Source organism: Pelophylax lessonae, assembly GCF_965119305.1.
Source record: "Pelophylax lessonae genome assembly, chromosome: 6".
NCBI classification, from domain to species: domain Eukaryota; kingdom Metazoa; phylum Chordata; class Amphibia; order Anura; family Ranidae; genus Pelophylax; species Pelophylax lessonae.
In genome coordinates, this window is record NC_138773.1 from 35,140,435 (window position 1) to 35,163,026 (window position 22,592).

At 45.0% G+C, this 22,592-nt stretch overlaps 1 protein-coding gene across 1 annotated transcript in view; it reads left to right on the top strand.

Moving 5' to 3' along the window:
* Positions 1-201: 201 nt before the first annotated feature.
* The window catches only part of LOC309558145 (large neutral amino acids transporter small subunit 4-like), a 37,596-nt gene continuing 15,205 nt past the window's right edge, over positions 202-22,592 (top strand). Inside the window, exons 1-6 of the mRNA XM_082261147.1 lie at positions 202-364; positions 15,226-15,415; positions 15,497-15,552; positions 17,317-17,393; positions 18,782-18,874; positions 19,336-19,469. Coding sequence (XP_082117273.1) covers positions 226-364; positions 15,226-15,415; positions 15,497-15,552; positions 17,317-17,393; positions 18,782-18,874; positions 19,336-19,469 — 689 coding nt within the window. The 5' untranslated portion in view covers positions 202-225. The remainder of the gene's footprint in view (positions 365-15,225; positions 15,416-15,496; positions 15,553-17,316; positions 17,394-18,781; positions 18,875-19,335; positions 19,470-22,592) is intronic.

Genomic DNA, 22,592 nt, shown 5'->3' on the forward strand with positions numbered 1-22,592 from the left:
TGTACACACTGTGGCCCTAGGTCTGGCTGGCTCCCATGGCCTGGGATTGGCTGCTCCCGTTATGGGTGAGGAGTAGAGATGTGTTATGTGTAAACATGGACTTGTGTCAAGGAAGGTTGGAGAACAATTCCCCATCATTACTGGATTCCACACACAGCTCCTTGCCTGCTGTACCTGACATAGAGGGGCCCCGTAGTGTACTACAAAGCCCCCCTGTCCATAGACATGGGGAGGATCATGAGACTGTGGGTGCTCGGCTCAGCCTTGGTGGAGACGTTGCTATTTTCTGGGTGTCTTCTTGGTTGGAACTCGCTGAGCCCCATCTTGGTGGAGCTAGGGGTGCTAGCTCGAAACTGCTATTCAGGTCTGTATCCACCTTTATATGCATCTTTTTTCCTCTACTTTCACCCTATGACCCTTATGGTAACACACTTCCTGTCCTAGTGTGACAACCTTCACTGGACTGCGTCTACAGGGAATGGTAGGCATTGCCATCCTAGGACAGGAGTACACAGCACACCACCTCCTCTCCACTCCATAACATAGGGGGAAGTTGTTGTGTAGTCCGGCCTTTTTCAACCAGGGTGCCTTGAGGTTTCTTTAGGGGTGCCTCAGCAGAATGCCTAAAAATTGCCCAAAAATTGTATTCAAGGTGACGTGTGGATGAAGCCTGCTTTTGAGTTACTTAAAGCCACAGGTTTTCATTGTGCGCCATTTGGACCTTCTAGCTGCCAACCTCCTAACAACCAATGGCGTCATCAGTTGATAAGGAGGATGTCGGTCGTCTGTATAGCATCCTTGTTTGACTATCCCCTGCCTCTCTCCATTAGCACTGGGGTCACATTAGCTGAGTGATGGAGAAACACTGAGGAAGAAGAGAAACATTGGAATACTAGTCAGTACCAGTTTGCACCTCTAACATTGGGTGTCCTACATGTGTGGACGTTGCTGCATTATGTAAAACTAATAGAATAGTGTTTGCATTTTAGGATGGGGTGCCTCAAGACTGTTTATAATTGTCAAGGGTGCCTCGAGACTGTCCATAATTGTCAAGGGTGCCTTGACAAAAAAAAGGTTGAGAAACCCTGGTGTAGTCCACAAAGGAGAGCTAAGCAGGGATGATGTCATTATGAGAGAGTTTAGTGAAGCCTTTCTCACGCCTTTCTGGGGCACCTTGAGGCTTCTTCAGGGATGCCTTGAGGCTTCCTCAGGGGTGCCTTGAGGCTTCTTCAGGGGTGCCTTGAGGCTTCTTCAGGGGTGCCTTGAGGCTTCCTCAGGGGTGCCTTGAGGCTTCTTCAGGGGTGCCTTGAGGCTTCCTCAGGGGTGCCTTGACAAAATGCCAAAAAATTATCCAAAAATTGTATACAAGCCGGCGTGTGGATGAAGCCTGCCTTTTAGGTACACAAAGCCACAGGTTTTCATTTTGCACCATTACGACTTTCTAGACAAAAAAAGGTTGAGAAACCCTGGTGTAGTCCACAAAGGAGAGCTAAGCAGGGATGATGTCATTATGAGAGAGTTTAGTGAAGCCTTTCTCACGCCTTTCTGGGGCACCTTGAGGATTCTTCAGGGATGCCTTGAGGCTTCCTCAGGGGTGCCTTGAGGCTTCCTCAGGGGTGCCTTGAGGCTTCTTCAGGGGTGCCTTGAGGCTTCCTCAGGGGTGCCTTGAGGCTTCCTCAGGGGTGCCTTGAGGTTTCCTCAGGGGTGCCTTGAGGCTTCTTCAGGGGTGCCTTGAGGCTTCCTCAGGGGTGCCTTGAGGCTTCTTCAGGGGTGCCTTGAGGTTTCCTCAGGGGTGCCTTGGCAAAATGCTTAAAAATTGACCCAAAAATTGTATACAAGCCAGCATGGGGATGAAGCCTGCCTTTTAGGTACACAAAGCCACAGGTTTTCATTTTGCACCATTACGACTTTCTAGACACCGGCATCCTAATAACTAATGATAGCAGCTGGTTGGACCTGGAAACTGCACACTTATATTTTATCTTCTGTGGCCCTGCAGATTTTTCACTGGTCATTCTAGTGGTCCTTTTCACAGGGGATTGCAAAGAACCAGAAATTCCCCCTGGGGGTGGGACTATGTAGGCAACCACACTTCCAAATTGTATAAAAAAATATATATTTATTGATTACATATAAAATAGATCAATAGATCATAATATACAAAAGATTGTATATTGTATGATTGTATGATCTATCTATCTATTTTATATGTAATCAATAAATATATTTTTTTAATACAATTTGGAAGTGTGGTTGCCTACATAGTCCCACCCCCAGGGGGGAATTTCTTGGTCTTTGCATTGTTCAGGTTTCCTATAACCGGGGACTACCTACATTTTCACAGGGGATTTAGCGATTGACCTCCCCCCCGCTCCCCCCCTTCCTCAACTACTGGGAGGAATACGACAAAGGATGTGCCCCATTCGGCTTTAAATACGTCTGTTCACTGGGAAGATGTTTTTAAGTTTCTATGACCATTTAGGGTCCACCATGTACCATTGAAGACCGCTCATAAACCTTTGTGATATTTTCGTCTGTGCACCTCCTGAAGAAGCGAGCTGGGATCTCGCAAAACACGTAGAGGACTTCTAAGCACAGCCAGGGCCGCTGATAGGGGGGGACCACAGTCATCCTGTAGGGGGCCCGGGCACACAGGGGGGCCCCAACAGCATGGGGAATCTTTGTGGTCGGGAGGAGGGGCAATTACAGAAGGCAGCCCTGAGCGACTCTCTACAGCACCTAAACGCCAGTTTCAGCTGCTGTAGGGAGAGACACAGGCACAGGGCATCCTTCCTGTAATTGCTTCTCCGACAACGATCACCCTCCATGTTCTGCCTGCTTCTGATCCCCCTCCCCCCTTCCCGTGTGCCCCCCTATTACTGTGACACCCCCCTCCCACAGCGCTGCTGGCTTCCCTGCCCTGAGAAAAAAATTAAGAAATTGTAAAAAAAATAAAAAAAAATAATTAAACATAGTAATAAATAATTGTAAAAAATAATAATAATTAAACATAGTAATAAATAATTGTAAAAAATAATAATAATTAAACATAGTAATAAATAATTGTAAAAAATAATAATAATTAAACATAGTAATAAATAATTGTAAAAAAAAAGTAAAATAACATAATTGTAAACCTTTTTAACATTTAAAAAAAAAAAAAGTTATACATTTTTTTAAAAAATTGTAAAAAAACAATTAAAAAGGGATTCACACAGGTTCTCTGTTATGTTTGTGTCTGCTAATAATGATTTTAGTGTATTTTAAGTGAAAATATTATCCTAATAAATTTGGGGGGGGGAGCCCTGCCAGGTAGGCTGTACGGGGCCCTGTGATTTCTAACAGCAGCCCTGAGCACAGCACATCTTTGTTGCTCTTTATTCCTGTTTTGTATGCTATTTAATCCTGCGTCATACCTGATTTGGCAGATCAAATGATTCTATTGTCTTTAATGTACTACGTATGTATGAGTGTATCAGATGAATAAAACCTCTTTGTGTTTTTTATATATATATATATATATATATATTTTTTGCATTTTGGTATCTCTCTCCAATAAAACCTCTTTGTATTTTATTTATATATATATATATATATTGCATTTTGGTATCTCTCTCCCCAAAGTCCCTTGGGCCAAGCTTTTTTCTCTATGTATATACAATATGGGACTGAGAGACACCTATTGCCCCTGAATGACCAGCTTCTTATTTTGCTAATAACCAATGACGTCATCACTTAGACCCAGGGCCGTCTTTAACACAGGGAAAAAGGGGCAGCTGCCCCGGGCCCAGTCATTGTTGTGGGGCCCAAAGCAGCTGCCCCTTGAGCCCGCATTGGCTGCAAATAATTAATAAGTGGTTTTGGGAGGGCCCAAGAAAATATTTGCCCAGGGTCCAATCATAATTAAAGATGGAGGGAAGTATAACTGCGCTAACTACTATGAAACACAGCAGCAACTTAAATTGTGACAAGCAAAAATAAGTAAGTGTAAGGGCTAAGTTGCGCTAAAATAGCGCAACTTAGCCCTTACACATAATTAAAGATGGCCCTGGTTAGACCCCTTTCACACTGAGGCACGTTGCAGACATTTTCACCTAAAAAAGCTTGCGAAAACCAATTTCTATTAAAATCAATTAATGCTTTCACACTGGGGGGGGGGGGGGGGGGGGGCGGTGCACTGGCGGGGCGGTGAAAAAACTCCTGCAAGCAGAATCTTTGGAGAGCTAAAAAAAAGCTCCTCAAAAGCGCCCCTCTCAATCGGAATTAATGGGAAGCGCCTCAAGAGCGCCACGTGGCCTTAAAAAAGCACAACGCTAACGCCTTGAAAGCGCTTGAAAAGCGCCCGGCATTTTAACCACTTCAGCCCTTGGAAGGTTTTACCCCCTTAATGAACAGGCCATTTTTTGCGATACGACACTGCGATGCTTTAACTGACAATTGCACGGTCATGCGACGCTGTATCCAAATACATTTGTCCTTTTTTTTCCACAAATAGAGCTTTCTTTTGGTGGTATTTGATCACCTGTGCGATTTTTTTTTTTGCGCTATAAATAAAAAAAGAGCGACAATTTTGAAAAAAATAATATTTTTTACTTTCCGCTATAAAAATTTCCAATAAAAAAATGTAAAAAAAATGTAATTTCTTTATCAGTTTAGGCCAGTGGTTCTTAACCTTGTTGGAGGTACTGAACCCCACCAGTTTCATATGCGCCTTCACCGAACCCTTCTTAATTGGAAAAATAAAATATGATTTTTTCAAATTCAAAACATAGGTTTATATTATTTTAGTTATATATTTATACATAGGTGCACAAAATGAACAAAACCATTAAGAACAAAGAACAAAGAACAAAAGCATTAAAACATGATTTTCACACAAAAACAAAAACATAATAATGAATATTTACTACAAATTAGTGTGACTTCTGCTGTTGTCTTTCAGAGACCAGTTCAGAAATGCGCGGCTTTATCTTGGCAAGTGCCACTCTCATGTCATTATCATGTCTCATGTCACCTCACCCTGGCCTGCTGTAAGGGGGGAGATCTATATGGGGGACCTCACCTCACTCTGGCCTACTGTAAGGGGGTATCATGTCCCCCATATAGATCCCCAGCAGGCCAGGGTGAGGTGAGGTCCCGTCTCCCATTTAGATCTCCCCCTTACAGCAGGCTCTCCCGCGCTGCGCTGGGCGGCCACTGCATGGGTTAGTCCCTCCCCCAGACAGTCCCTCTCCGCACCGCACGCCTGGCCTGTCTCCCCCCCCCCCCCACCACTCCACAGTGGGCGACGCCGGCTCCGGCTGGATCGGATTCGGCCGGGAGCCGAGCTGCACAGCCAGCAGTGAGAGTGAGCCAGGGGCAGAGAGAGCTGCGAGTGCGAGCAGACTCAGCAGGCGGCCGCGGCCAGCCTATCATGACAGAGCGAGTGACATGACACAGCGGAGTGGATCCGCCCCCCCCCAGATGGTGCCGGCGCCCCCCCCCCTGCACCCCCCACGTTACGCCACTGGATGTTATGTATTTCTATGATGACGGCGCGGAGCGGGAGCGGAAGGACATGGCCGAAACTGGAGAAATAGTCCCTGACAGCGAAGTGGTACTAGTGGAGGGTGTGCCGAACCCTCGAGACTGACCCACCGAACCCCTGGGGTTCGATCGAACCCAGGTTAAGAACCACTGGTTTAGGCCAATATGTATTGTTAAAAAATCCTAAAAAGCGTATATTAATTTGTTTGCCCAAAAGTTATAGCGTTTACAAACTATGGGACAGATTAATGGACTTTTTTCCTTTTATTAGTAATGGCAGCAATCAGCGATTTTTAGCGGGACTGCGACATTGCAGTGGACAAATCTGACACTAAAGCCCCGTACACACGTACCGATTGTCGGCCGTAAATATTCGGCCGACGACCGATCGGCCGATTGTAGGCTTGTTAGTATGATGCTTCCGACAGCCGATAGCGCATTTTCGGCCGAACAGAATCTGTCGTGCGGGCATTAAAATTTTTGTTGGCCAACACCAGAACGGCCGATTGTTCGCCAGTCAGTACAGAATTCGGCCGACAATCAGCAGATTTGCAAGACTGGGCATGCTCAGAGAAGAAAAAACACAGGGAAAGTAAACCATCACATGACATCACTTCTGCAGTCGGAGCACAGTGGGGGGGGGGGTCCCTCCACCCCCCCCCCCCCCCCACTGTGCTCCCTCCCCTCTCCTGCCGGCTGCTGCAGGGGATGTGTCACAATAGAGAACCAGGAAGGGGTCAGTAAATATGTCATTTACCAGCTCCTTCCTTTTCTGAATGGACAGAGTCATAGTCAGTGACATTGTAAAAGAATAAAATAAAATGATAAAAAATAATACAATGAAAATACCAAAAAATAAAAACTACTGACACCAGTGGGTGAACTTCCAGGATCGCAAAGGTCACACTTGCGTCTGGGCCCTGGCATTCCACCACCGTGGGGAGACCCCAAGATGGCAGGAAGGGGGCCCACTGCAGAACTTGTGAAAGGGTTCCGCAACGAGAGTAAAGGGCCCCAGGATCAGTGGGAAGAGCCCCAGGCTTGAAGGGGAGGGGCCCCAGCCAGGGGTCAGGGGGGGGCCCTTCATGGTTTCTTGCATCGGGGCCCTGAAGGTTCTAGTTACACCTCTGATTTTCTCCCATACTTCAAAGACATGCTGGTAGGTCAGTCATCCCTAGTATGTGAGATACAAGCCATCTATGAATGGAGGAGGGGCAGATGAATAAAAGGCCCTCCTCCTGCATTCATAGAGCTCTTTTATTGATGGAAGCCATAGTACAGCTTGTCTGTGAATGGAGGAGGGGGCAGAAAGGATGGGAATAGTCTGCACTCCTACGGATTGTCTGTGTCAGGTCCATCAGCTCTTTAAACCTCTGCAGCATCAGAAGATCACCTCAATAATGGGGGTGCGGGGGAGGGGGTGGTAGAGGACTTCAGATTTTCACTATTACAGCTGGAACCAACACAAGGGACACTCTTAACAATAAATGCAAGTAACGTCCCAGGTGCTGTTTTTTTTTTTTTTTTTTTTTAAAGTTACCTAAACTTACGTTAAAATCGAATAAAATAAATGACACTTGTTATGACGTCCTTTCTTCTTTCAGATTCTGGGCTTCCTGTGGAGAGGAGTAATCACTCAACACTGATGTATAGAAGAAATGACACCAATGGTACGATGTCACCAATGTCACAGATATTTGGTTGGTGATGTAATGAAATACATTATATATACCTATAAATGAATATATATATATATATATATATATATATATATATATATATATATATATATATATATATATATATATATAAATATACACACCCTGTATATACAGGTGCATCTCATAAAATTAGAATATCATCAAATAGTTAATTTATTTCATTTATTCAATTCAAAAAGTGCAACTCATATATTTTATATAGATGTGTTACACACAGAGCGATATGATAATTGATGCCTGATAAGGTATACAAAAAAATGTAGGTACCAACTTCCAGAGGAATATGAGTAAACTTAAAATTAAGGTCTCCCATACTCGCCGGTGAGAGTGTTGATGGTTCTGTTCCCTTCCTAGGCTTTCCTGCTTTACTGTGACCATAGGTAAGGTCTCTGCCTCTCCCCATACATATTGTAAAATTTCCCATATTATGGTGATATATGATATGTTTTGATTTACTTTTGTTTCATTTTTTAGATCTATGTATAAAAATGTATTATATTCTCCAGAAGAAGCGGCTTAGTCCGCGAAACATGTCGAGAAACTGTGGAGATATTTTGTTCTTCCTTCACATCTTGAATTTAGAACTTTTAGTTGGCACTGGCTGTGCCAGTTGTTTGTCATTTCTGTCACATTGTTGCATTGTATTATATTTGTGAATTTTATACATTTTCAATAAAGTTATTTTTTATAAAAAATATTTCCTCTATGTAAATTGATAGGTATTGGTACCCTAAAATCCATAATATTTCCCATCTTCCATTCCCTTAATCCCAGTGAGAACCTCTACATTTGGGGAGTTTGAGGTCACACTTATCCTTTTTTCCCCCATTTTTATACACAGAGCGATATATTTCAAGCATTTCTTTCCTTTTATCACTTCCATACCGGGCCATTTCTGGCACTCCGCTCCTACATGTAAAAATCCTCATTTTTTTTACTAGAAACTTATTTAGAACCCCCAAAAATTATATATTTATATATATATATATATATATATATATATATACATATATATATATATATATATACAGTGGGTACGGAAAGTATTCAGACCCCCTTAAATTTTTCACTCTTTGTTATATTGCAGCCATTTGCTAATATAATTTCTAAGTTTAATTTATAATCCATACATGTCAGGTATCGCCGCGAACGTTAGAGCGAGGGCAACAATTCTAGCCAAAGACCTCCTTTGTAACTCTAAAATGGCAACCTGTAAAAAATTTTAAAGCGTTAAAGCGCGTTGCCTTTGGAGATTTTTAGGTACCGAAGTTTGGCATCATTCCACGAGTGTGCGAAAATTTCAAAGCGTGACATGTTAGGTATCTATTTACTCGGCGTAACATCTTTCACATTATACAAAACAATTGGGCTAACTTTAGTGTTTTTTTTTTTTTTTTATTCATAAAACTGTTTTTTTTTCCCCAAAAAGCATGTTTGAAAAATTTCTGCGCAAATACCGTGTGACAGAAAAAGTTGCAAGTACCGCCAATTTATTCCCTAGGGACTCTGCTTAAAAAAAAAATATATATATACACATACAGTGGGTACGGAAAGTATTCAGACCCCCTTAAATTTTTCACTCTTTGTTATATTGCAGCCATTTGCTAAAATCATTTAGGTTCATTCTTCTTCCTCATGAATGTACACATAGCACCCCATACTGACAGAAAAACACAGAATTGTTGACATTGTTGCAGATTTATTAAAAAAGAAAAACTGAAATATCACATGGTCCTAAGTATTCAGACCCTTTGCTGTGACACTCATATATTTAACTCAGGTGCTTTCCATTTCTTCTGATCACCCTTGAGATGGTTCTACACCTTCATTTGATTCCAGCTGTGTTTGATTATACTGATTGGACTTGATTAGGAAAGCCACACACCTTTCTATATAAGACCTTCCAGATCACAATGCATGTCAGAGCAAATGAGAATCATGAGGTCAAAGGAACTGCCTGAAGAGCTCAGAGACAGAATTGTGGCAAGGCACAGATCTGGCCAAGGTTACAAAAAGATTTCTGCTGCACTTAAGGCTCCTAAGAGCACAGTGGCCTCCATAATCCTCAAATGGAAGACGTTTGGGACGACCAGAACCCTTCCTAGAGCTGGCCGTCCGGCCAAACTGAGCTATCGGGGGAGAAGAGCCTTGGTGAGAGAGGTTAAGAAGAACCCAAAGATCACTGTGGCTGAGCTCCAGAGATGCAGTCAGGAGATGGGAGAAAGTTGTAGAAAGTCAACCATCACTGCAGCCCTCCACCAGTCGGGGCTTTATGGCAGAGTGGCCCGACGGAAGCCTCTCCTCAGTGTAAGACACATGAAAGCCCGCATGGAGTTTGCTAAAAAACACCTGAAGGACTCCAAGATGGTGAGAAATAAGATTCTCTGGTCTGATGAGACCAAAATAGAACTTTTTGGCCTTAATTCTAAGCGGTATGTGTGGAGAAAACCAGGCACTGCTCATCACCTGTCCAATACAGTCCCAACAGTGAAGCATGGTGGTGGCAGCATCATGCTGTGGGGGTGTTTTTCAGCTGCAGGGACAGGACGACTGGTTGCAATCGAGGGAAAGATGAATGCGGCCAAGTACAGGGATATCCTGGACAAAAACCTTCTCCAGAGTGCTCTGGACCTCAGACTGGGCCGAAGGTTTACCTTCCAACAAGACAATGACCCTAAGCACACAGCTAAAATAACGAAGGAGTGGCTTCACAACAACTCTGTGACTGTTCTTGAATGGCCCAGCCAGAGCCCTGACTTAAACCCAATTGAGCATCTCTGGAGAGACCTAAAAATGGCTGTCCACCAACGTTTACCATCCAACCTGACAGAACTGGAGAGGATCTGCAAGGAGGAATGGCAGAGGATCCCCAAATCCAGGTGTGAAAGACTTGTTGCATCTTTCCCAAAAAGACTCCTGGCTGTATTAGATCAAAAGGGGGCTTCTACTAAATACTGAGCAAAGGGTCTGAATACTTAGGACCATGTGATATTTCAGTTTTTCTTTTTTAATAAATCTGCAACAATGTCAACAATTCTGTGTTTTTCTGTCAGTATGGGGTGCTATGTGTACATTCATGAGGAAGAAGAATGAACCTAAATGATTTTAGCAAATGGCTGCAATATAACAAAGAGTGAAAAATTTAAGGGGGTCTGAATACTTTCCGTACCCACTGTATGTGTATATATATATTTTTTTTTTAAGCAGAGTCCCTAGGGAATAAATTGGCGGTACTTGCAACTTTTTCTGTCACACGGTATTTGCGCAGAAATTTTTCAAACATGCTTTTTGGGGAAAAAAAAACAGTTTTATGAATAAAAAAAAAAAAAAAAACACTAAAGTTAGCCCAATTGTTTTGTATAATGTGAAAGATGTTATGCCGAGTAAATAGATACCTAACATGTCACGCTTTGAAATTTTCGCACACTCGTGGAATGATGCCAAACTTCGGTACCTAAAAATCTCCAAAGGCAACGCGCTTTAACGCTTTAAAATTTTTTACAGGTTGCCATTTTAGAGTTACAAAGGAGGTCTTTGGCTAGAATTGTTGCCCTCGCTCTAACGTTCGCGGCGATACCTGACATGTATGGATTAAACGCCGTTTACATATGTGGCCGTGACGTATGGTTCTGCTCGCGGGGACGGGGCACTTGACTTTTTTTTTTTTATTGTTTATTTTATTTTTACACTTTCCCTTTATTTTTATTTTTTTTTGATCACTTTTATTCTTATTACAAAAAATATAAACATCCCTTGTAATAGGAATAGTGAATGACAGGTCCTCTTTTTCGGGAGATCTGGGGTCAATAAGACTCTGTGTGTAACACATCAATATATACAGTAATATATCAGTTTCACTTTTTGAATTTAATTACTGAAATAAATGAATTTTTTGATGATATTCTAATTATTTGAGACGTACCTGTATATGCTTTAGGTTTGGATGGAGTAGCAAAGGTGTTTAAAGTTTACAAAAAGTAGCTAAATTCCGATTTTAAATGTCAATCCTTGATGAAGGGTAGAAAAAGAGAGGGTTATTGGGTATCTATCCCTAACATTGAACAAAAAATGATCCTCGGGAGGGTCAGATTATAGGGGAACGGGATTATGCGATACCCAGACAATGTAAGTAATGGAACATTAACACAAAAGGTGAAAATAAAAAAATATATACACTGTATATTGAAAATACTATATATATATATATATATATATATATATATATATATATATATATATATATTTTTTTTTTTTATTTTTATTTTTTTTACCTACATTGGATATCGCATAATCCCGTTCACCTATAAACCGACCCTCCCGCTGATCATTTGATGTTTAAAGTTTATATTGACAATAGGTTGTTAAAGCAATTACGCCAAAGTGGAATCTAAGAAAGTTTACTAAAACCAACGTTTTTCGAGACACAAAAAGAGAGTATAAAAAAATTAACTTCCATCGGAAATGCATGTAAATTCCTTCTGTGCGAATGGGGGGGAAGAATAAATGTTCACATTCAATGTGAGTGAGAAATTTCTGCAATATGGTCACTAGATGGGGCTGACTATCAACAGAAATAAGTATGCTCCTCAGCTCCATCTAGTGGCCAAAATTTGGTATTTTCCACATTTAAATGTTCAATCTGCTAACTGTAGAAGGAGAACATTTGATTTTACTCCATTTGCACAGAACTCTTTCAGGTTCTTCCAGCAGCCCCCTCCCCGGTGATGTGCTGTCAGGTTCTACAAGCCAGCCCCCACCCCGGTGATGTGCTGTCAGGTTCTACCTGCGAGCCCCCACTCCGGTGATGTGCAGTCAGGTTCTACCAGCGAGCCCCCACTCCGGTGATGTGCTGTCAGGTTCTACCAGCGAGCCCCCACTCCGGTGATGTGCTGTCAGGTTCTACCAGCGAGCCCCCACTCTGGTGATGTGCTGTCAGGTTCTACCAGGGAGCCCCCACCCTGGTGATGTGCTGTCAGGTTCTACCAGCGAGCCCCCCACCCCGGCGATGTGCTGTCAGGTTCTACCAGCGAGCCCCCACCCTGGTGATGAGCTGTCAGGTTCTACCAGCGAGCCCCCCATCCCGGTGATGTGCTGTCAGGTTCTACCAGCGAGCCCCCGCTCTGGTAATGTGCTGTCAGGTTCTACCAGTGAGCCCCCAACCTGGTGATGTGCTGTCAGGTTCTACCAGCGAGCCCCCCACCCCTATGATGTGCTGTCAGGTTCTACCAGCGAGCCCCCGCCCTGTTGATGTGCTGTCAGGTTCTACCAGCGAGCCCCCGCCCTGGTGATGTGCTGTCATGTTCTACCAGCGAGCCCCCCACCCCGGTGATGTGCTGTCAGGTTCTACCAGGGAGCCCCCGCTCTGGTAATGTGCTGTCAGGTTCTACCAGTGAGCCCCCACCCTGGTGATGTGCTGTCAGGTTCTACCAGCGAGCCCCCCACCCCTGTGATGGGATGTCAGGTTCTACCAGCGAGCCCCCGCCCTGGTGATGTGCTGTCAGGTTCTACCAGCGAGCCCCCACCCCTGTGATGTGATGTCAGGTTCTACCAGCGAGCCCCCCACCCCTGTGATGTGCTGTCAGGTTCTATCAGCGAGCCCCCCACCCCTGTGATGTGCTGTCAGGTTCTACCAGCGAACCCCCCCGATGACACGCCGCCAGGTTTTGTCTCCTGCCAATGCCTCCTGGCATATGTGGCATTTATATCCCAGGAGGTAGCAGGAGCAGGGTCCACGTCATTCTCACCCAGATGAGAAAGGAGCAAGGGAGCCGGGACAGGAGTGTGACGATTAAAAAATTTAATGAACAAAAGAACACCCCCCCCCCCACACACACACACAAAAATTACTCTTTTGATAGCAGAAGGGGGGAGGGGGTTATAATGGCGCAAAGTACATTTTTGTGAGTGATCGTCCACTTTAAGTCTGTTGGTTTTTACTGTCTGAAGAGTGAATCCAATCCAAAGTTTACCAAGTGTCACCAGTACAGGAATAGGGGGGACATCTTCCAATGGTCAAACAAGACATTTTGGAGACTTGGAGAGATTTCATCTCACTTTCTATTGTGTCTCTGAGATCCAAGATTTGTTTTCACTTTAATAACAAAATAATGACAACCCCCCCCCCCCCCCAGTCACCTAATCAAAGTATTACACTTTCCTTCCTGTAATAAGGACCGCTCACTGCTGCTCTCTCCCCTTGTGCAGGGGGACTCGTCATGTCTCCGCCCCCTCCTATAGTGGGTGGGGCCTACTGGCCCCTCCCACAGCTCTGCTCTATGCACAGGCTCTGTACAGCACAGTGATGATGTCACTCAGTGGCGGCCAGTGTGTTGGGGGCGCATGGAGCTTAATGGGTTTTTTTTTTTTTTTACATCACCAGATTAGAGCCAGAGGCTCTAATAGGGTGATGCAAAGGGTGGGCTCGGGGCGCAGAGCAGTGCGGTCCGAGCCCACCCATTGTGTGACAATAGCAAATGAAAATTCACTATTGCCACACCGATCCTCCTCCTGGCCAATACGCGCTTCCTGATTGACTGCAAGGCAAACCCCATGCCATTGGCCGAGGAGGAGGCGGGAGCGGGAGGACTGAAGGAGACGGGCCGGGGGACAGAGTGAGGAGAAGCCGCCGCTGCCGGGACTGAAGAGAAACCGCCGCCAGGTAAGTGCATTGGTCTTGGGGGGAAGCCCACACTGCATTGAAGGGGGCACGCACGCTGGGCTCTGCATTGATGGGGGCATGCTGTGGCACTCTGCATTGATTGGAGGGCATGCTGTGGCACTCTGCAGTGATTGCTGGGCATGCTGTGGCACTCTGCATTGATTGGGGGGCATGCTGTGGCACTCTGCATTGATTGGGGGGCATGCTGTGGCACTCTGCATTGATGGGGGCATGCTGTGGCACTCTGCATTGATTGGGGGCATGCTGTGGCACTCTGCATTGATTGGGGGGCACGCTGTGGCACTCTGCATTGATTGGGGGGCACGCTGTGGCACTCTGCATTGATTGGGGGGCATGCTGTGGCACTCTGCATTGATGGGGGCATGCTGTGGCACTCTGCATTGATTGGGGGGCACGCTGTGGCACTCTGCATTGATTGGGGGCACGCTGTGGCACTCTGCATTGATTGGGGGCATGCTGTGGCACTCTGCATTGATTGGGGGGCACGCTGTGGCACTCTGCATTGATTGGGGGCACGCTGTGGCACTCTGCATTGATTGGGGGCATGCAGTGACACTCTGCATTGATTAGGGGGCACGCTGTGGCACTCTGCATTGATTGGGGGCATACTGTGGCACTCTGCATTGATGTGGGCATGCTGTGGCACTCTGCATTGATTGGGGGGACGCTGTGGCTTTCTGCATTGATTGGGGGCATGCTGTGGCACTCTGCATTGATGGGGCATGCTTTTGCACTCTGCATTGATTGGGGAGCACGCTGTGGCACTCTGCATTGATTGGGGGCATGCTGTGGCACTCTGCATTGATGGGGCATGCTTTGGCACTCTGCATTGATTGGGGAGCACGCTGTGGCACTCTGCATTGATTGGGGGCATGCTGTGGCACTCTGCATTGATGGGGGCATGCTGTGGCACTCTGCATTGATTGGGGGCATGCTGTGGCATTTCTGCATTGATTGGGGGGCATGCTGTGGCACTCTGCATTGATTGGGGGAACGCTGTGGCGCTCTGCATTGATTGGGGGCACGCTGTGGCACTCTGCATTGATTGGGGGCACGCTGGTCACTCATTTTTCTGTTTGCGCCCCCCCAAAAATTTTGAGCACCAGCCGCCACTGATGTCACTGCTACATTACAAGGTAATACCTGGGTTTGCAAAGGCATTTGGTGAACAAAAAGAGGATTTATATCCTTTGTGGGTATTGAGGACTATATTTAAATGAAAGTTTTTTGTCCCAGCTTTAAACAAGTGTTCTGATTGGTTGCTGTAGTGTGAGTTCATTATTTTTGGTTTTCATGCAGAGCTGTCCTCGTCACCGACTTGGACGGACCCGGGACCGAGGCAGGCAATCCTACAGGACTTCTGCGTCTCTCAGGAGCAGAACCTGAACCTGGCCTTCACCCTGGGGTCCTTCTTCCTCTGGGGATCCTTTCTCCCTCTGCAGCTGCTATTGGGATACGTCCAGATCAGATCATTGCGGCAGATTGGAGGGTGAGTGACGGGTACACACCAATTATTTTCTGATATACTATTCTACCCATCATCTGTCTACATTCACATGTCACCCCACAGGGCCCTGATAACCGTCTCTTGTCTGATGCTGGCCTATTGCTGCACCAACCCTCACAGTAAGTACTGAGATCAATATATTCTATACCAGAGCACAGTACCACTTCTCCTATTCTGTATGTATAGACTCTGCACAGTACTACTTCTCCTATTCTGTATGTATGAACCCTGCACAATACTACTTCTCCTATTCTGTATGTATGGACTCTGCACAGTACCACTTCTCCTATTCTGTATGTATAGACTCTGCACAGTACCACTTCTCCTATTCTGTATGTATGGACTCTGCACAGTACCACTTCTCCTATTCTGTATGTATGAACTCTGCACAGTACTACTTCTCCTATTCTGTATGTATGAACTCTGCACAGTACTACTTCTCCTATTCTGTATGTATGGACTCTGCACAGTACCACTTCTCCTATTCTGTATGTATGGACTCTGCACAGTACTACTTCTCCTATTCTGTATGTATGGACTCTGCACAGTACCACTTCTCCTATTCTGTATGTATGGACTCTGCACAGTACCACTTCTCCTATTCTGTATGTATGAACTCTGCACAGTACTACTTCTCCTATTCTGTATGTATGGACTCTGCACAGTACTACTTCTCCTATTCTGTATGTATGAACCCTGCACAGTACTACTTCTCCTATTCTGTATGCATGGACTTTGCACAGTACCACTTCTCCTATTCTGTATGTATGGACTCTGCACAGTATCACTTCTCCTATTCTGTATGTATGGACTCTGCACAGTACTACTTCTCCTATTCTGTATGTATGGTCTCTGCACAGTACTACTTCTTCTATTCTGTATGTATGGTCTCTGCACAGTACTACTTCTCCTATTCTGTATGCATGGACTTTGCACAGTACTACTTCTCCTATTCTGTATGTATGGACTCTGCACAGTACTACTTCTCCTATTCCGTATGCATGGACTCTGCACAGTACTACTTCTCCTATTCTGTATGTATGGTCTCTGCACAGTACCACTTCTCCTATTCTGTATGTATGGAATCTGCACAGTACTACTTCTCCTATTCTGTATGTATGGACTCTGCACAGTACCACTTCTCCTATTCTGTATGTATGGACTCTGCACAGTACTACTTCTCCTATTCTGTATGCATGGACTCTGCACAGTACCACTTCTCCTATTCTGTATGTATGGACTCTGCACAGTACCACTTCTATTCTGTATGTATGGACTCTGCACAGTACCACTTCTCCTATTCTGTATGTATGGACTCTGCACAGTACTACTTCTCCTATTCTGTATGTATGGACTCTGCACAGTACCACTTCTCCTATTCTGTATGTATGGACTCTGCACAGTACCACTTCTCCTATTCTGTATGTATGGACTCTGCACAGTACCACTTCTATTCTGTATGTGTGGACTCTGCACAGTACCACTTCTTTTGTCCTGTATGTTGGGTGTAATTCTCGGTATCTGTTCTTATTCTGTATGTATGGACTCTGCACAGTACTACTTCTCTTCTCCTGTATGCTGGGTGTAATTCTCAGTATCTGTTCTTATTCTGTATGTATGGACTCTGCACAGTATCACTTCTCTTGTCCTGTATGCCGGGTGTAACTCTCGGTATCTTTTCTTATTCTGTATGTAGGGACCCTGCACAGTATCACTTCTCTTGTCCTGTGTTGGGTGTAATTCTCAGTATCTGTTCCTCTTCTGTATTTATGATCTCTGCACAGTACCACTTCTCTTGTTCTGTATGCCGGGTGTAATTCTCAGTATCTGTTCTTATTCTGTATATATAGACTCTGCACAGTACCACTTCTCTTGTGTTGCAGGTCTGTCCATGTTTCTGCCCTTTGCATTGGTGGCTCAGGGGGTCGGGGGAAGTTGCGTTGCCTTCTCCTCATTGATGGTAAGGGAGGGATAAATGATGCCGGTAGCGGTGTGAAGGGTGAGATGTAATGTGATTGGTGAGAAGTGAGTGTACACACACTGTGACCTCCTCTGTGTCATATAATAACACGCCTTGTATACACAACACATCCGTATCACCAGCTCCATTCACACCCAGACACACAATGTGGAACCTTATCCCTGAGATCCTGGGGGGTGGGGGAGAGCATTGGGGGGGGGGGGAGGGGGGACTCTGGTGGTGACCTAGATTTAAAGAGACACTCCAATGGGGACCTTGGTATAAAGGGGCACTCTGATGGGGACTTTAATGTAAGGGGGCACTCTGATGTAAGGGTGAGTCTGATGGGGACCCTGATGTAAGGGGTGACTCTGATGGGGACCCTGATGTAAGGGGTGACTCTGATGGGGATCCTAATGTAAGAGAGAACTCTGATGGGGACCCTGATATAAGGAGGAACTCTGATGGGGACCCTGATGAAAGGGGGTACTCTAATGGGAACCCTGATGTGGATCCTGATGTAAGAAAGGACTCTGATGGGGACCCAAGTGTAAGGGTGACTTTGATGGGGACCATGATGTAAGGGGTGACTCTGATGGGGACTCTGATGTAAGGGGGCAATCTGATGAGGATTCTGATGTAAGGGGGCACTTCAATAGGGACCCTGATGTAAGGGGTGACTCTGATGGGGATCCTGATGTAAGAGGACATTCTGATGGGGACCTAGGTGTAAGGGGGCACTCTAATAGGGGCCCTGATGTAAGGGGAACTCTGATGGGAATCGTGATGTAAGGAAAGACTCTGATGGGGACCCTGGTGTAAGGGAGGACTCTGATGGGGACCTTGATGTAAGCGGTACTCTGATGGGACCCTGATGAAAGGGGGAACTCTAATGGGGACCCTAATGTAAGTGGTACTCTGATGGGACCCTGTTGTAAGGGGAACTCTGATGTGGACTCTGATGAAAGGGAGAACTCTGATGAGGACCCTGGTGTAGGGGGAAATCATTTATTTTTAGCCTCCAAATATTTATTTGCTAAACAGTATGGAGACCCTGATGTACACCAAGTGATGAAGCTCAGTGCCCTACCCATATACTGTACATTGTTTACTTAATTCAGACCATATACAGACCCTTACTGATGGGTACCCTCATGTAAGGGGTGACTCTAATGGGGACCCTGATGTAAGGGGTGACTCTAATGGGGATCCTGATGTAGGGGGTGACTCTAATGGGGACCCTGATGTAGGGGGTGACTCTAAGAAGCAGCCCAGAATCCTGCATAAAAAAATGCTGCAACGCTATTGGATACTAATACCAGTAGGACAACCCTAGAGCAAACTAACCACTCCTCCGAAGGGTCTAACATTGTCCTTCTACCCTTCAGCTTCCACATTTTCTGCCTGACGTCGGTGCGGTTTACCCCTCTCTGGTTATAGCGAGTTTTGCAGCGTCGGCCACCGTGTTCACCATCGTCAAGGTAAGGAAAGTAGAAAGCGTGCCCATTGGTCGCTGCGGCCCGGTCCTGCACAATGTCAGTCTCTATGGACTGGTCCCGCACAATGTCAGTCTCTATGGACCGGTCCCGCTCAATGTCAGTCTCTATGGACCGGTCCCGCACAATGTCAGTCTCTATGGACCGGTCCCGCTCAATGTCAGTCTCTATGGACTGGTCCCGCACAATGTCAGTCTCTATGGACAGTGGCTGAAACAAACCATTCCTACAGATTTGATAGATCCAGCTATTTACACCTTTAAAATATAAACCCCAACCTACTTTATGTTCCGCAGAGGCGGTGCTGGGTTTGTGCCCGCCCCTCCCCTTTCTTTAAAGGAGAACTTGCTCTTAGAGTATATTGAGTGAAGCTCCCTCTTTCTGAAAATGCTAGCTGCCCGGCTATTATGTTAACCAGACATTCCAACCTTTCTCTGTTTCTGCAGGTCCTCTACAACTCTGGGGTTGCCTTTGTCCCCATAGTCTTGGGGTACGGGGCCATTTCTTTAATCATGTTCCTGAACAGCTTCTTCTGCTGGAAACTGGAGGAGAACATTTCGGATGAAGGGAGTATGTACAGGTGGGTGTCAGGAGGTCAGCCGTGATAGGGTGAGCTGGAGTCAGGGGTAGGGGAAGGCGGGGTAAAGGCACATCCTCCAATCATCACTGCATTTTACTGTTTACATTTTACATACACAGTACTTACTGTATATCGGCGCTGCCAAAGGATTTATATATATATATATATACAGTGCCTTGCGAAAGTATTCGGCCCCCTTGAACTTTGCGACCTTTTGCCACATTTCAGGCTTCAAACATAAAGATATAAAACTGTAATTTTTTGTGAAGAGTCAACAACAAGTGGGACACAATCATGAAGTGGAACGAAATTTATTGCATATTTCAAACTTTGTTAACATAGGACAACAATCAGTCGTATACTGCACAAATCTGGCCTTTATGGAAGAGTGGCAAGAAGAAATCCATTTCTTAAAGATATCCATAAAAAGTGTCATTTAAAGTTTGCCACAAGCCACCTGGGAGACACCAAACATGTGGAAGAAGGGGCTCTGGTCAGATGAAACCAAAATCAAACTTTTTGGCAACAATGCAAAACTTTATATTTGTCGTAAAAGCAACACAGCTCATCACCCTGAACACACCATCCCCACTGTCAAACATGGTGGTGGCAGCATCATGGTTTGGGCCTGCTTTTCTTCAGCAGGGACAGGGAAGATGGATAAAATTGATGGGAAGATGGATGGAGCCAAATACAGGACCATTCTGGAAGAAAACCTGATGGAGTCTGCAAAAGACCTGAGACTGGGACGGAGATTTGTCTTCCAACAAGACAATGATCCAAAACATAAAGCAGAATCTACAATGGAATGGTTCACAAATAAACATATCCAGGTGTTAGAATGGCCAAGTCAAAGTCCAGACCTGAATCCAATCGAGAATCTGTGGAAAGAACTGAAAACTGCTGTTCACAAACGCTCTCCATCCAACCTCACTGAGCTCGAGCTGTTTTGCAAGGAGGAATGGGCAAAAATTTCAGTCTCTCGATGTGCAAATCTGATAGAGACATACCCCAAGCGACTTACAGCTGTAATCACAGCAAAAGGTGGCGCTACAAAGTATTAACTTAAGGGGGCTGAAAAATTTTTGCACGCCCAATTTTCAGTTTTTTATTTGTTAAAAAAGTTTGAAATATCCAATAAATTTCGTTCCACTTCATGATTGTGTCCCACTTGTTGTTGATTCTTCACAAAAAATTACAGTTTTATATCTTTATGTTTGAAGCCTGAAATGTGGTAAAAGGTTGCAAAGTTCAAGGGGGCCGAATACTTTCGCAAGGCACTGTATATATCTGTCCATCCAGTCCGGAGATTCACACAGCTCTGTCACACAGTGACAGAGTCTAGCGGGGGAGGAGACCTAATTTTTCTCTACTGCTGTTAAGTAATGTTTACAGATCTTTTCCTCTCCCAGCCTGTGACTGGACAGTGAACAGAGAAGCAGCAGAGCCATGAGTTCATTTCATGCTCTCTCCTCCTATCAGCATGCTCCTTTTAGGCTCATTGAGATCACTGCAGCACACTTGATTGGCTCCTGTGCCGCTTCTCTCTCTCCCCAAATCCCAGCTCCAAAGTCCTACATTTAAAGGTCAGTAATAAATAGCAATATGTACAGAATCTTTCAAAAGTGAGTACACCCCTCACATTTTTGTAAATATTTAATATTAATTTTTTGTTTATTAAAAATCTTACGAACATAATAAAAACATATATAGCGGATATATATATATGTGTGTAAATATATACAGCATCTAACAAAAGTAAGTACACCCCTCACATTTTTGTAAATATTTTTTTCTATCTTTTCATGTGACAACACTGAAGAAATGACACTTTGCTACAATGTAAAGTAGTGAGTGTACAGCTTTTATAACAGTGTAAATTTGCTGTCCCCTCAAAATAACTCAACACGCAGCCATTAATGTCTAAACCGCTGGCAACATAAGTGAGTACACCCCTAAGTGAAAATGTCCAAATTGGGCCCAATTAGCCATTTTCCCTCCCGGTGTCATGTGACTCGTTAGTGTTACAAGGTCTCAGGTGTGAATGGGGAGCAGGTGTGTTAAATTTGGTGTTATCGCTCTCACTCTCTCATACTGGTCACTGGAAGTTCAACATGGCACCTCATGGCAAAGAACTCTCTGAGGATCTGAAAAAAATAATTGTTGCTCTACATAAAGATGGCCTAGGCTATAAGAAGTTTGCCAAGACCCTGAAACTGAGCTGCAGCACGGTGGCCAAGACCACACAGCGATTTAACAGGACAGGTTACACTCCATGGTCGACCAAAGAAGTTGAGTGCACGTGCTCAGCATCATATCCAGAGGTTGTCTTTGGGAAACAGACGTATGAGTGCTGCCAGCATTGCTGCAGAGGTTGAAGGGGTGGGGGGGGGTCAGCCTGTCAGTGTTCAGACCATACGCCACACACTGCATCAAATTGGTCTGCATGGCTGTCATCCCAGAAGGAAGCCTCTTCTAAAGATGATGCACAAGAAAGCCCCCAAACAGTTTGCTGAAGACAATCAGACTAAGGACATGGATTACTGGAACCATCTCCTGTGGTCTGATGAGACCAAGATAAACTTATTTGGCTCAGATGGTGTCAAGCGTGTGTGGCTGCAACCAGGTGAGGAGTACAAAGACAAGTGTGTCTTGCCTACAGTCAAGCATGGTGGTGGGAGTGTCATGGTCTGGGGCTGCATGAGTGCTGCCGGCACTGGGGAGCTACAGTTCATTGAGGGAACCATGAATGCCAACATGTACTGTGACACACTGAAGCAGAGCATGATCCCCTCCCTTTGGAGACTGGGCCGCAAAATTTTGTGAAATCCCACAGTTCATAGACAAGATCCCCCTGGAAGTTACTGGTGATGTAGCCTTCCCAGGATGCACTTTATTCTAGGCTATTTAATAAAACTTGTCTTGATTCTTTCACAAACCATTGCTCAGGTCCTGAGGAAGCAGGATTTAGTCTGAAACCTGTTGGCTGTATTTGATATTGTCAGACGTCCCAACCTGCAACAACGAATTTCAGGGAGGTGGCACTCCATGCCCCCCCCCCCACACCAATTTAACACAACTACAGTAGAGCAGTAGAGGATGATCAAATGAAATGGAATCAGT